The sequence below is a fragment of the Grammomys surdaster genome, unplaced genomic scaffold (assembly GCF_004785775.1).
Source record: "Grammomys surdaster isolate TR1022 unplaced genomic scaffold, NIH_TR_1.0 168, whole genome shotgun sequence".
In the NCBI taxonomy this organism is placed as follows: Eukaryota; Metazoa; Chordata; class Mammalia; order Rodentia; family Muridae; genus Grammomys; species Grammomys surdaster.
In genome coordinates this window covers 4,587,799-4,601,461 of record NW_021604616.1, presented here as the reverse complement: position 1 = coordinate 4,601,461, position 13,663 = coordinate 4,587,799, and the positions used below count along the sequence as shown (strand labels likewise).

Sequence of the window (13,663 nt, the reverse complement as noted above, 5' to 3'; positions counted from 1 at the left end):
TACTCAGTAATTCTCAACTAAGATCTGATGTATGTCTCTGAAAGAATGAGAAGCTTATCAAAAGTCATGTAGAGAGCATATAGTAATGATTTCAATATTACTCCCTTGTTCCAATGTTCCTGAGCCCATGTTAAGTTTATTTTTTAAGGCTTTCTTTCCTTCCTTTTGTCTCCCCAGTTACTGGTACCAAGAATGGTGTCATCAGCTGCAGACTCTCTCACCTGTTACCTCTTTCTATAGCACCCTTTTCCTTATTCTGCACATGCTATAGGAACAGTCATTCCACTGACTTCATTGATTACAAAAGAATGAGATTAGCAGTCACAGAATGCACCATGTGTTGCTATAGGCTCACTGTGAAACAGCCCAGGATAGGCAAGCTAGCTTATAAGCAACTATTCTGTACCTATTTTACCACCCATGTATACAGCTACGTAACTGAGACGCATGATTGACATGCTTCCCATAAGCCTAGTTAGTCATTATGTCTATTTATAAATGTAGCTTGTTAACATGTGCAGTTGGAGGTGCTCCATGCATGTTTTAAATGTTTATGTTGACATACCTCGGTGGGCGTCTGCTGAGCCTTTTTTTCAGATTTTGGCAAATCTTTACTTCCTCTTCTTTTTAAGGATAACTGAAACAAAGCAAGAACAAGTCTGATAAAGAATAGTTTTCAACACTATGTGTTTTTAAGCACCCTAACCTCATATAAAACCAAGACATATGAGTTCTCAAAAGAAGTAAAAATTCCCAAGATAGAATCAGATACAATTTCACTGGAAACAAGAGAAGTAAATCACAGTAGATTGTCGCTAACAATTAGCCATGTACTTTGAAATTTATAAAACCAACTCAGACAAAACACAGATCAGTGACTCAACATGCTATTGAGTTCACAAGTAGGTGAACTTGTAGTTTACAAGTAGTTCACAAGTAGGCACGTGCTCTGTTAGCACTCATCATTGGTAAGCAAGAGAAAAGAGAAGATTATGTTATTTTTTTTCCTTTGTTGGTTAGGTTGTGACACTTCCAGTGGACTCAGGTAGAATTTACATATTTTCTTCCTCTCACCACATACACCTTCAAACAAATACCCATGACATGCAGTGGGAAGTGGAAAGAAAGAGGTCAGAGGAGAGTTCTCCATCTCAAGGAGAGGTAGCCTGAGAGCCCCCAGGAAGCTGGTAACCACTCAGAAACTGCCCTGCCATGAGAAGTCTGGATCATTACATAAAGGCTCACATAATTGATGGACTAGTTGAAACACCAATTCACAGAAAATTAACTACAGCCTGTGTCATGGACGAGCACTTTATAGTCATTGATGCTCCCCTCCACTTCCTACACTAATATAAATAGAGTGACCTGTGCAAATACTAATTATCTACAGATGACTGGCTTCTACATGGCACTAGATACTGAACTACAGAATCAAAGTCCAATTGGTTAACACACATACCAGCAGAGGCTCAAATTAGACAAAGGAGAGAGGAAGCCGATAGTTACATGGTGGAAAATGCAATGTTTGGGCTTTGGGAAGCATGGGTTTTGTTCTTAATACAGCATCACCTCCATGACAACAAATGCTTTCCACTTGGCAGAGGATGAGAAGTATTTGCTAAACAAATGAGCAAATACAAAATTCTAAGTTCTAAAGCCAAAGAAAAGAACAGGAATCAAGAGACAATGAAAGCAAAAATAACTTCTCAAAACAGGAATCTTTGTGTGAATACAAGGAACTAAAATTAAATTCTTCATATGAAAATTTCTCATGCTATCCAGTGGTAAGTGAAGGTATCTGTTTCTCCCTTCCTTGGGGAAAATGTATGACTAACTGCTTTTATTCAGAATGAAATTCAAGTGACCGAGGTCAATGGGTGGTCCATGTGGCTATTCAATTGTAACTCTTAGAGTAAACTACGTTGCTTATAGAATAAGAGTTTCCTGCTAAAAGACTACACCTCCCAGTTTCCCTTGCACCCAGGCAAAACAATTCCATAAGGGAGGGACTACAGGAGGAAACTACTGCTCCCTCTACTGGTCCTCTGAATTTTTATCATTACATTTCCTAAGACAAGATAGGATCCTTTTGCCTTATGCCTTTGGTCTAAGACAGCTAGGCTGACTCCATGACAAGCTTCAAATTGTCAGTTCAGGAAACTAGGCCTAAATCTCTGTTTCCAAGAACTGGGCAACTTCAGGCAAGTCCAGGCAAATCAGGTACTGAAAAAACCCTAGGACTCAGTTTGCCAGTCAGAAACTGCCTTGCCATCAGAAGCTGCCCCTCCACCTGGCCTGAGCCAAGAACAGTGTATGGCAGCAACAGTTTCCAGACTTCCTCAGCAACAGTTTCCAAATTCCCTCAGCAACAGTTTCCAGCCCCCTACACCCAAGCAATGGTTCTGGAATGTCCCTAGAGATAGAACCAACAAATTAAGATAGAGGCTACCTACCCCTCCCCAGGATTCCCCTAATGTGCTTTAAATAGGGCCTGCAAGCTCACTGAGATACCTCCATCTTGGTAGATGGTAGACCCAAGCATGTCAGACTTCTGCAGAATAAAAATACTCTTTGCTTTTGCATAGTATTTGAGTCTGGAGTATCATTCTTCAGTGAATCATGGAGCCTTACAAGCTTGCCTATGTTTCTGCCCCCTCCAAAGCCTAAATATGTCTTTTAGTGCTCTGTATACTACTCTTTTTGATTGTGGTGGTTTGAATAAAGATGACCCCCCCTCCTTTCCTCATGTATACCCATAGGGAGCAGAACTATTAGAAAGTGTAGTCTTGTGTGGGTATGGTCTTGTTTGGAGGAAGTGTTTCACTGGGAGCAGTTTTGAAGTCTTGGAAGCTCAAGCCAGTCTTAATGGTTGATTGTCTTTTTCTGCTGGATGTAGATCAAGATGTAGAACTCCCAATTCCTTCTCCTGCACCATATCTGCCTGCACCCTGCCATACATATGCTTCCCACCATGATAATGGACTAAACTTCTGAAACTGTAAGCCAGCCCCCATTAAATGTTTTCCTTCATAAGAGTTACCTTGGTCATGGTGCCCCTTCTCAGCAATTGAAACCCCAACTAAGACACTTATTTTGTTTACTAAAATTGGCAGGGTTGCAGATATCTTTGAAGCTTTTGCTGAAATGAAAACTTTCTTTATCTTAGGATCTGTAAAACCATTGGAAGTATAGTTTAAAGGGCTGTAAAGCAGGAAAAAAAGTTAACTTAAAATGTGTCACAAAATGGGATGAATAGTCAAAAGTCCATGTATAAGTAATCTTGACTTGCCATAGTATACCATATATGTTGAAGGGCTCTAGCAGGCTCCAGCATGGCAAACGTGTCAATAGGTTTCACCTTTTAACTTTCTTCCCCATCCCCTGTACCTTGATAAACCATTAGATTGCATTCCTAATACTAGTCACCAAGGTCCATTTCCTTATTTGGCCACTTCCTCCTCTTGAGGCTGACCACCAGGGTCCAGCTATCACATACTGAAGTCCAGTAATCAAAAGCCCCCTTTCAGCTCTCCTAATTAACATGCCCAATCAAAGTTAAACACCCCATGCTAACACAGGGTTTCCTTTTTTCCCTTTATAAACTGCCTTTTGCCTATGGGCCAAACCTGCCTCCTCTCTATCCAGAGGCACTCCTTTGTCCTTCCAGGGCAAGTACCCCTCCCCACTCCCTTTTCCTTTCCCCTTCTTCCTTATTCTCTATCTCCTGTCCTTGTCTCTTATTCCCTGCCCTTTGTCCATCTTCAGCAAATAAACCCCCTTTGTGCTGTGAACTTGGTCTTGGGTGTCTTGGGTCAATTTCAGTCCTTCATATGTAGGATTCTACTCTTGCTTAGGAAAAATATATATTTTCTGAAGCAAAAGCAACAAACAAACAAAACAGGTGTGTTTGATAGGAGGACCTGCTCAGGAAGCTAGGCTTACCTGAATAAAGAACAGTCATGTGGCTGACTGCCATTTTGACTAATAGCCTCCACTAGATGGAAGCAACTATGTTGTTACTGGCCATCATCCTAACTGGTAACCTCATCAAGATGAAAGCAACCACTATCTTTACTAAGGTTATAAAGAAGACATGTCATGACCGTCACTTTACCACTGTCTTGGTTAATTTGACCCTGTGGCATAAACCAATTATGGCGGTACCCTAATCTGTCCCCTGGTTATCATCATATCTCCTTTTCATAAGACTAGGCCTTCAGGATGGTTTGTTTTATCATATTTTCCCTGGACCAAGAAAGCAATGTCAGGCCTTCAAGTTACTTTTGATAAATATGGATTTTTTTTAATGTGGAGAGATTTGTCCTGCAAGTGATGGGGACAAAACTGTGAACAAGGTTTATGGAAAATAGAGCTTAAGGAAACTGTGTCTGATGATTCAATTTCATGAATTCCTAGGATTATAATGGTCTAGTTAGGCTAACAGAAACTGGCTTCTTAAAGCTTCTCTTTAGAAAAGCTGAGTCATATAAAAAACTGTGATATTTTCTAAAAGTACACAATAAAAGGATCAGGAAAATGCGGTTCCCAGTCTTTCTGTGGACTGTATTTGTGACTTAAAATTCATTTTGATACTAAAAGATCTTTGATTTTAAGAATGTAGTTTTAAGAATATAATTTTTAAGGCTCGACCTAGCTGAAATAAAATTATGAAATTCTAATCTCATAAAAGCTACTAACTTATTATAAACTATCAAAGATAATTAAGGTATACAGGTTAATGCTGAGTCAGGTTGTAAACAATCAAATTCTTTAATATGCCTCAGAACTATGTTTGCAGTCATGCTAAGTACAAATGTAATTTAACATAGAGATAAGCTTAGAGGGAGAGATCAATTTACATCTCTCCTTATGTCTTTTTCTGTATATGTTGTTAAAATTAACCCTAAAGCAAGGAGCTCAAAACAAATTTAAAGAGCTTAAAGTTTGTTTTGTGAAAAATAAGATTCAAAATAAGGTATATATTTTTAAAAAACCGGTTATGAGAAGTTGAGTGTTTGAATAAACTGGGTTAAATTTACTTATGCTGGCACAGCAGGATACCCCCAGGCCCAGGTTATTTCCTTGGATGGAACAATTCCATCAGAGTAAGTTGCCTCATACAAAATATGGATGTTTGGAAAGAATACATGCCAGAAGTTTGCTGCTTCTGCCTCCAGCCCTGTGGGCCGGGGCTGCCCCGACTGTGTAGGCCAGACTCCAAAACCTTCCTCCCTAGCTATAGAACAGAAGAATTACTCCTCATGTCTCATATGACAGGGGGCTGATTCTTCCCCAGTGCAGGATCTCAGTACCCACACTGGCAATTTTATGCCTTTAATGTCCCCTGAAGTGATATATGAAGATGCTGTGAACAGCAGAACCTTGTACCTCAGCCTCCCACCTGACTAGTATGGGGCTCTCACAACAGTTCAATTGGCCAAATCATTTACCTTGGCTTTCAATTTTTCCTCTTAGTCAAAGCTAATTCCAAGGCCCATATCCTAACTACCCATGCTCCCTGATTAAAGGAAGCTGCCAGATACTTCGTCTTCAAACTCACAGCTTTGGAATGTTATTCAGAATATAAAAGCAATATTTTTGAAATTTTGCTAGACAATCCTATAAAAATAATACAATAGGATGGTATTTCTCTTTTAAATTGACAGTTAGATGCTGACTTTAACTGAGTATTTTTACAAAGCTTCAAGGGTTTTGCTCCTTATGGAACAGTCTGATGTAAGGAAACAGCAAATTACAGGAAGTTATTCTCCTACAGGACTCTGGTGCCTGGTCCAGCCAACTGTATAGTTGGATTTTACCTTTTGTGAACTTTATGTTACTCTTGATGTTACTTTGTTTCTTTATCCTCAAAAAGTTGCACAGTTGTACCTCCTGACTTATCTTCTGGGTCTTTGTCAAGGTTTGTCATGGTCCCTTAGATTCCTTCTGAGGCACTCTTAACTGCTGACTCCCATTGTCAACTTACATCAGCTTGAAGCAGTTAGAGAGATTGGCACCCCTAAGCTCCTGAAGGCAGTTCCGGTGACCAATGACCATGGGTCTTCCTACTTTTCTGTCTTCTTGAACTCAAAATTAAAACAGCTGGACTGAATTCTTCTTTGAATTAAGTAACCTGTCTTGACAGTTCTCAGAAAAATCCTTATGGAAATTTCAGATCAGCTTAACATCCATCAGGGCCAGTTAGATTCCTTGCTTGCTGCAGTATTCCAGAAGTAAAGGGGACTAGATCTAAATACTGCTAGTGATGGGATTTGTGCCCTCCTCCAGGACCAGTGCTTCTTCTACACTAATACTCATGCCTGGTTTGAGATGGGGCCCTACACACAGAGAACATAAAAAATTCAACCACAAGCCTCCTCCTAAGTAAGAAGTTCGTGCTCCTCCCACCCTAGGGTCCTCCTTTTGTTCTCTTCTTCCCTCCTTGCCCTGTTTTAAAATGTTTAACTTACTGAGTTTCACCCTTTGACCAAACTAAGTCTTCCACATAAGTTCTCCCAATGGCTCTCATCCCACAAGTAGCTCAATTAGATCTATTTGTTCCCTGATACATCTGCAGAAGAACTTGTCAGGCACTGTGGAGAAACTCTGGCTGCAGGAGACCTTCAACCTACACCCTAGGACAGGTAGACTTCTTTATAGTCGTCCTGTATTTTCCTCTCCTTTCTGTCTTTTTGTGTTCTGTTGTTTCTGCAAGCTCATTGTGATACCGCAGTCTTGCAGTGGGACTAGTCCCCATGAGTCAACTCCAGGCCCACTTCCTCTGACTCACCCCATCCCTCCTACCTCTGCTCCTCCTTTCTGCCCACTTTCCTGGAAAATCTCAGTTTTACTCTGCAACCAAATCATCTGCTTACAGATTATTATTCAAAAAATTCTCCAGAAATGCAGGGTGGCAATCACTTGATCCATCACAGCCAATAGAGTTAAAATTTCCCTTCCGTTAACTGACCAGAAGACTCCTCTCTTCACCAGCACTGAACTAGCCCCCTCCAACAGCGACCCTCCTCATCAAGAAACAACTTAAGAGTCTATGCCCTCATTTTTCTGCATCTCCAGTTTTCTACGTTTCCTTAGATTTTGAAATGGTAGTTTTCTGCTAAAAAACTACACATCCCAGCTTCACTTGAGGCCAAAATACCACTACAGAAGAGAACCATAATGGTTCAGTAATTTCTATCCCTATAAATGGTTGCAGCCATCTCTCTGCCCAGACTTTCTTTACCACCTTCATGGTGTGAGACATTCTCAACACCATGCCTCTTCACCTTGTCTATCAAGGATGGTGGTCTCACCTCCCCAAGATCAGGGGCCTCTGTTTTCCAGCCTTCCATCTCTTTTAAGCCACCTCAGAAACCCTTTTAGAATTGGAAGCTCTAGTTTCTGAGTTACCTGTTGGCAAGAAATAGTCCAGAGAATACCAAGAATATAAGGGGCTGAATTAGAAAATCTGAAATGCCACCTGTGCCATAGTCCAGATAAAACTAGTGCAATTCCCATTCTTTGAAGAGTTCTCAGTATGCTTGCTATGGCCAGCTAACAGTGCCACAAAAATGCTGAAAATGTGAATGGATGAATAGCCACCCTGGATTGTGCACTAATTCATGGCAATGCTGAACGTGTACCTCAACTAACTGCTTGGAAGATGGTGAACTGAGAACTTAGCAAAATCGATAAATGTTTTCTAAAGTTCAATCACTAAAACATCACTAATGTCACCAGAAGCAGTAAGAAAATCAACTTCTTGAGACCCTTCCTAGGTCCAGTGAATCAGAAACACTGAGGCTGATCGACAACTTAATACAACCAGTAGGTTCTTCTAGTTTTTTTTTTTCTTGTAAGAGTTTCAGTTCTGTAGCTCAAGCTAGCCAGAACTAGCAACCCTCTGCTTCATCTTCCTGAGTGATGGAATTAGCCTCAGTCTCTGATTCTGATGCTAAGTCTGCCTTAGTCTAAAGTTACTACTTGGTTGCCAGGAAAATTGCCTAAGTCAGAGAACTTAATTGGGTTCTAGGACTCTTATATTGGAAAGGAAGGTCTGGTTCCTTTATTGTAAGTTTTAAATGATATAATGATAAAACCTCTATGCATATCCCTACATACAACTGTGAGACCTCCCCCCCCCCCCGACAAATTCACCATAACAACTAAGGGAACAGAAAGGGCAAATTAAAAAGACATAACCACCCCACTGGCCAGGCTGTTCCTGATAACAAGGAAAAAGTTAAAAAAAAAATAACAATTCAGAGAAAAACCACAGAAAATACTGATTAGTAACCAGCTGTGTCCTTCACAGCCCTAGATAAACATAGCCCACCAGAAATAATTGCCTGAGTGAGTGTGGCCAATAAGTTTAAAGGCTAAGCAAAGTGTCCAATTAGGTTTAGGCAAGTTTTGCTGTTGCTAAAGTCTGCCTATGCTAAAGTACAAAAGGTGTGTGCTTCAGAAATTCGGGGTCCTTCCTCCTGCAAGACTGAGGTGACTCTGACGAGTCAGAATAAAATTCCTCTTGCATTTTGCAGCCATCTCTCATGTCCGAGTGGTTCTCTCAGGGGTTCTCTGGTAAACTAAGGCTCTGCTCACTAGAGTCTTGCACAACGACCACCCTACCCCAAATAAATACATGTAAAAAATTCCAAATAACTTTTGTACTGGCTGGTTTTGTGTGTCAACTTGACACAAGCTGAAGTTTTCACAGAGAAAGGAGCTTCAGTTGAGGAAATGGCTCCATGAGATCCAGGTGTAAGACATTTTCTCAATTAGTGATCAAGTGGGGAGGGCCTATTGCAGGTGGTTGCCATCCCTAGGCTGGTAGTCTTAGGTTCTATAAGAAAACAAATTGAGCAAGCTAGGGGAAGCAAACCAATAAGAAACATCCCTCCATGGCCTCTGCATCAGCTTCTGCTTCCTGACCTGCTTGAGTTCCTGTCCTGACTTCCTTTGGTGATGAACAGCAGTGTAAATGTGTAAGCTGAATGAACCCTTTCCTCCCCAACTTGCTTCTTGGTCATGATGTTTGTGCAGGAATAGAAACCCTGACTAAGACAACTTGGTACATAGAAGAATCATATTCTGACCTAAGTCTGTGAACCCTAACTGTTTCCAAGTAGATCACATAGGAGAAAGGATTAACCCGGTCTGTGGCTAGACCTGGTAGGAAAATCGAGGCATGATCTTTAGAATGAAGTAATGTCACATATTAAATTTGATATATAAGTAGCCAGGTGATGGTAGGTGGAAAATAAAAAAAGAAAGAGAGAAAGAATTGTAAAGCATTTATGGAAAAATAATCTGTTCCTGAGAAACATAAATCCAGTGTGGGTGTGATGGAAAAGGAGATGCATGACCCAAGATACCTGGTGACCCAAGTCAAATTCAGAAAGACATACAAGGACTGAATTCTACCACACAGTTGTCAAATGATGGCTTTAATTAGAACCAGAGGCAGCTTCTTCTTTTTTTTTTTTAAAAAAAAAGGTGTTAATAGACCATCACAGTTCAAAAGTACAAAGGCACACAGATGGCAGCCCAAATGGCTTCAAGATGACAGGCAGATGTGCAAGAGTTAGGGGAAATAGCATGCTCTAGTTCTGAAAATATTATTTGTTCTTTGTATCTCATGGATTTCACATATATAACATGATGTTTAGTTTTAATTGCCAACTGGAAACAGTATAAATCACCCAGGAAATGGAATATCAATGATGGATTGTCTAAATTAGACTGGCCTGTGGACATGCTCATGCTTGATTATGTTAATTGTGCTGGGGAAACTTGCCCAGCCTGTGTGGCACCATTCCCTAGGCAGCAAATCTTGAGCTGAATGGGCTGAGAGCCCCAACCAGAAGCCTGCATTCCTTCATTCCTTCATTCATTCATTTATTCATTCATTCCCTGGTCTTGTCTGTGGCCTCTTCCAGCTGCTTCAAGTTCCTGTTGTTTTAGCTTCCTCACAGTGACCCAGAAGGACTAAAACTGTGAGCTTTTAAAATAAATGCTCTCTCCCCTAAGTTGCCTTAGTCAGCACCAAGAAACACTGTAAACAAATGTCATTAAAAATAATATTTCTCCTCAAGTGGTTTGAATTGATTCAAAATGAGACAAAATTATTTAAAGCACTAAACAGAGTTATCTAAAGGCAACAAAGGAATAACACATGTAAGGCAGAGGACAATGGAAGAATCCGTTGTTCCAGAATGGAAGAATTGCAACAAAGTTACCCAGAAAGTCTGACTGTTGAGGAACTTTGCAAAATTAAACTGCAGGAAGAAAGATGTAGAGAGGTGAGAATACCTAGAGACACATTAACTTCAGAGGAGCAACAGTGGGGGCAGGGACCCTGGCGACAGGGGAGAGAAGAAAACAATGAAAAGATGAAAAGATGAATTTTCTTACAGAGCTAAGAAAGCTCACATTGTCCTGCAGCCAATGTAAAAAGGAGACTGATGAATTAGTGCCGGAGAAATGCTGAAACTAGGGCATGCTTTCCTGGGAGGCACCTTGTATTTTACTCTCATTGAAATAGCATTCAAATATGGTGCTAAATGAAGCTCTGTGCAAAATCCCGCCCCTTGCAATAAAGGTGTGTTGTGTTTAAGAAAATTGTGGGACTAGAGTAACTTTAAATATAACATTCAACTTTTCAATAAATATTTATTATCTATTCATGTTCTAGTATGATTTCATTAACTTTCTGATGCCTTTAAAACAAAGGTAGGTGACTGATGAGCATAGAAAAAGTTACAGCAATGACATCTCTCATCTTCTTCAGTTGTTACTCTTCTCACACTTCACACACTCAGTCTAGAAGTTTCTGTGTGTATCTGTATGTGTGAATGTGTGTATGTGTCTGTGCATGTGTATATGTGTATACATGTGTGTGCCTGTGTGTGTACATGTACATGTGTGTGCATATGTTTATATGTGAATGTGTGTATATGTGCATATTTGTGCATGTATATATAAGTATGTGTGTGTGTGTGTGTATTTGCAAGTATGTGTGTGAGTAGAGGAAGAATCAATTTGGGCAGTGACAACAGCATCTCATATCCCCTGTGTTGGCAGCATGGCCACTTTAGATAGTTCTCCAGAAATGTTTGTGGGAAACATTTCTTGTTCACTTTTTCTTGCATTCTCATACATAACTTGTCTGAGAGAGGCTGCTATGCCTTCTCTGATATGAAAGCCCAGAAGTAGAGTGCTGCCAATAATTATGTGTGCATGGCAATTATATAAAATGGATTGTTTATGTTCTCAAAGTGCTAGAAAATTGCTCTTCTAATTGAAATTTGGTCTACTTCTGCTTCCCCCCTACCCAATCCCCTGACCTGTTTTGGTTATCTTAACAGGGAGTTTGCTATGCAGTTCTGACTGTACTCACTATGTTCTGCTGCTGATTAACCTCAACCCTCCTGAACCAGCTCGTGAGTGCTGGGATTACAAATGAACCCCCAATAGATTCCACCAAAGATATATTATGTGTTTCATAATGTAAAGTGAGATCCATTTGTATGGTGATTAAATCAACGAACTAAGTATATTAATGCCTGTGATTTTTACAGAGCAATGAATACTGCTATGTTCTTTTCACCATTTCAGGTATATCTCCTCTTTGAGTCTGTCCGCTGCTCTGAGTGTGACATCATAGTCTCAGTATCTTGTTATTGCTGCTGGATCAACTACCCAGACAGCAGATGTCAAACCAGCATTCACAGAGCCAGTTTCAGATGCACAGGAACAGAAGTGCAGTCTAGCAACTAGCTTTATTACTTCTCTGTTTTCAGAGTATGGCTGCACAGGCATGTGAACCCCCTTCCACATATTACACAAATGTATTGTGTCTTCCATCATCTTCACAACAAAAGTGATGGACACAGTGGCCCTCATAATCTGAAATTCCTGTTATGTCAACACTGGAGGGAGGTCCAGGCATACACCACTGAAGGCTGGAGGGACATTGAAAGAAGCAGGAACCTGTCCCAATTACTTCTTGGAATCTGGGCTTGGCAGTAGACTCTTCTCTAGTGTTTAGGAAGGAGGCAGGAGGATCAGGAATTAAAGGTTGCCAACTTAAGTCAATAGCAAACTTGAGACGAGTATAGACCTTATTACAAAACAAAACAGCAAAGCAAAGCAAAGCAAAGCAAAGCAAAGCAAAGCAAAGCAAAGCAAAGCAAAGCAAAGCAAAGCAAAGCAAAACAAAACAGAAACCAGCCCAGCAACCAGGCCTTAGAAAAAAAGGGCCTCTTGTCTCTAAAGTCAGCCACGTCTTCACTGACATGAGAAGACCTGGGAGAGCAAGTGAGGGTATTACTTAGACTACAAGTCTACGTGAGTTCCGCTGTCCATGTTCATTCTCACCCTATAAGGATGAGCTAGGTTCCCAAGCTGTATACCAAATCATGATCTTATGTCTGAAGGAGAAGGTGGGCAAGAGAGGCAGAAGCCAGTGTAGTTAGCCCAGTGCATTCTTCACCAAAGCTCCCAGTTTCCCATACTCACAGGAAGCCATTAGCAAACTTGATTCAATAATACACTTATCCTAGGAATATTGGATAGGGTCACTCTGTGATCCACAAAAGCTAGTTTCAGATTCATGGTGATCCCCCTTTCATCCTCCTGAGTGCTGGCACTGCAGGCATGAATCACCACACCTGGCTTTTTAAAACATTTCATTAACATTATCTCCCTAGAACATTTACCAACATTTGATTCTAGAAAAGATTTTTTTAATGAAAGTTTTAAATTATTTGAAAAAGCTCACCTTCCAATTTTAAATTGCAAATGCACCTTTTAATAAAAGCGTTTCAATTAGCACCAAAGGTGTGATCTGAGTTAACAGTGAATGAGAGAAATAAACCCAACATTCACACTTATTACTGGGCTTGACTAATATCACACATCTTTGAAATGTTTCTTCTATTTGAGCTTACTTTTCATTCCTCATCTCCAGGAAGAGATTATGTGTACATCTTTACAGTGACCCCTTCCCAGAGCTAACATTCAAATTAAAATCTCTCAACCCCTGGAGAGTATACAGAGAGTGGGAGGATTTGGATCACTCAGTCTTAAATTAGATGTGTGCATCAAATCTCTCCCCTCAATGTCCACTGATGTATGTAAAGAGGGGGAAGGAATATTTTAAGAACAAGAGGTGATGGATTACGCTAAAGAAACACCGTCTTCCAGGTATAACAGTGTTGCTGCATATATGAACTCACAGAGACTATAGCAATATGCCCAAGACTTGCAGAGGTCCAACTCAGATGGGGTCCCAACATTGAGAGGGGGAAGTGGACAGAGGCTCCAACCCCTAACCAAGAAGCTATCTGCAGTTGATACTAGATGCTAAATTAAAAAAAAAAAACAGTTTTCTTCAATGGACTGTTACTATGTGTATCAACTACACGGCAGGACAGAGCAAGACCCAGTGAACTTCATGTTTTTTGATAGGTGTTTTATTTCATTTTTGCTTTCTTTTGGCTTGTTTTTATCTTATTGGTCTTTTGGTTGTTTGTTCTGCTTTTCATATATATATATTCGTTTTGAAACACAGAGAACGGACATAAAGTCAGTTGTGTAGAGATGTGGAGAGGATTTAGAAGGTATTGGAGAGAAATGCTTAAAATAATGCCAAAAATGC

At 40.3% G+C, this 13,663-nt stretch overlaps 1 protein-coding gene across 1 annotated transcript in view; it reads right to left on the bottom strand.

Moving 5' to 3' along the window:
- The window catches only part of Soga3 (SOGA family member 3), a 44,246-nt gene that overhangs the window by 6,791 nt on the left and 23,792 nt on the right, over positions 1-13,663 (bottom strand). Inside the window, exon 5 of the mRNA XM_028766482.1 lies at positions 566-637. Coding sequence (XP_028622315.1) covers positions 566-637 — 72 coding nt within the window. The remainder of the gene's footprint in view (positions 1-565; positions 638-13,663) is intronic.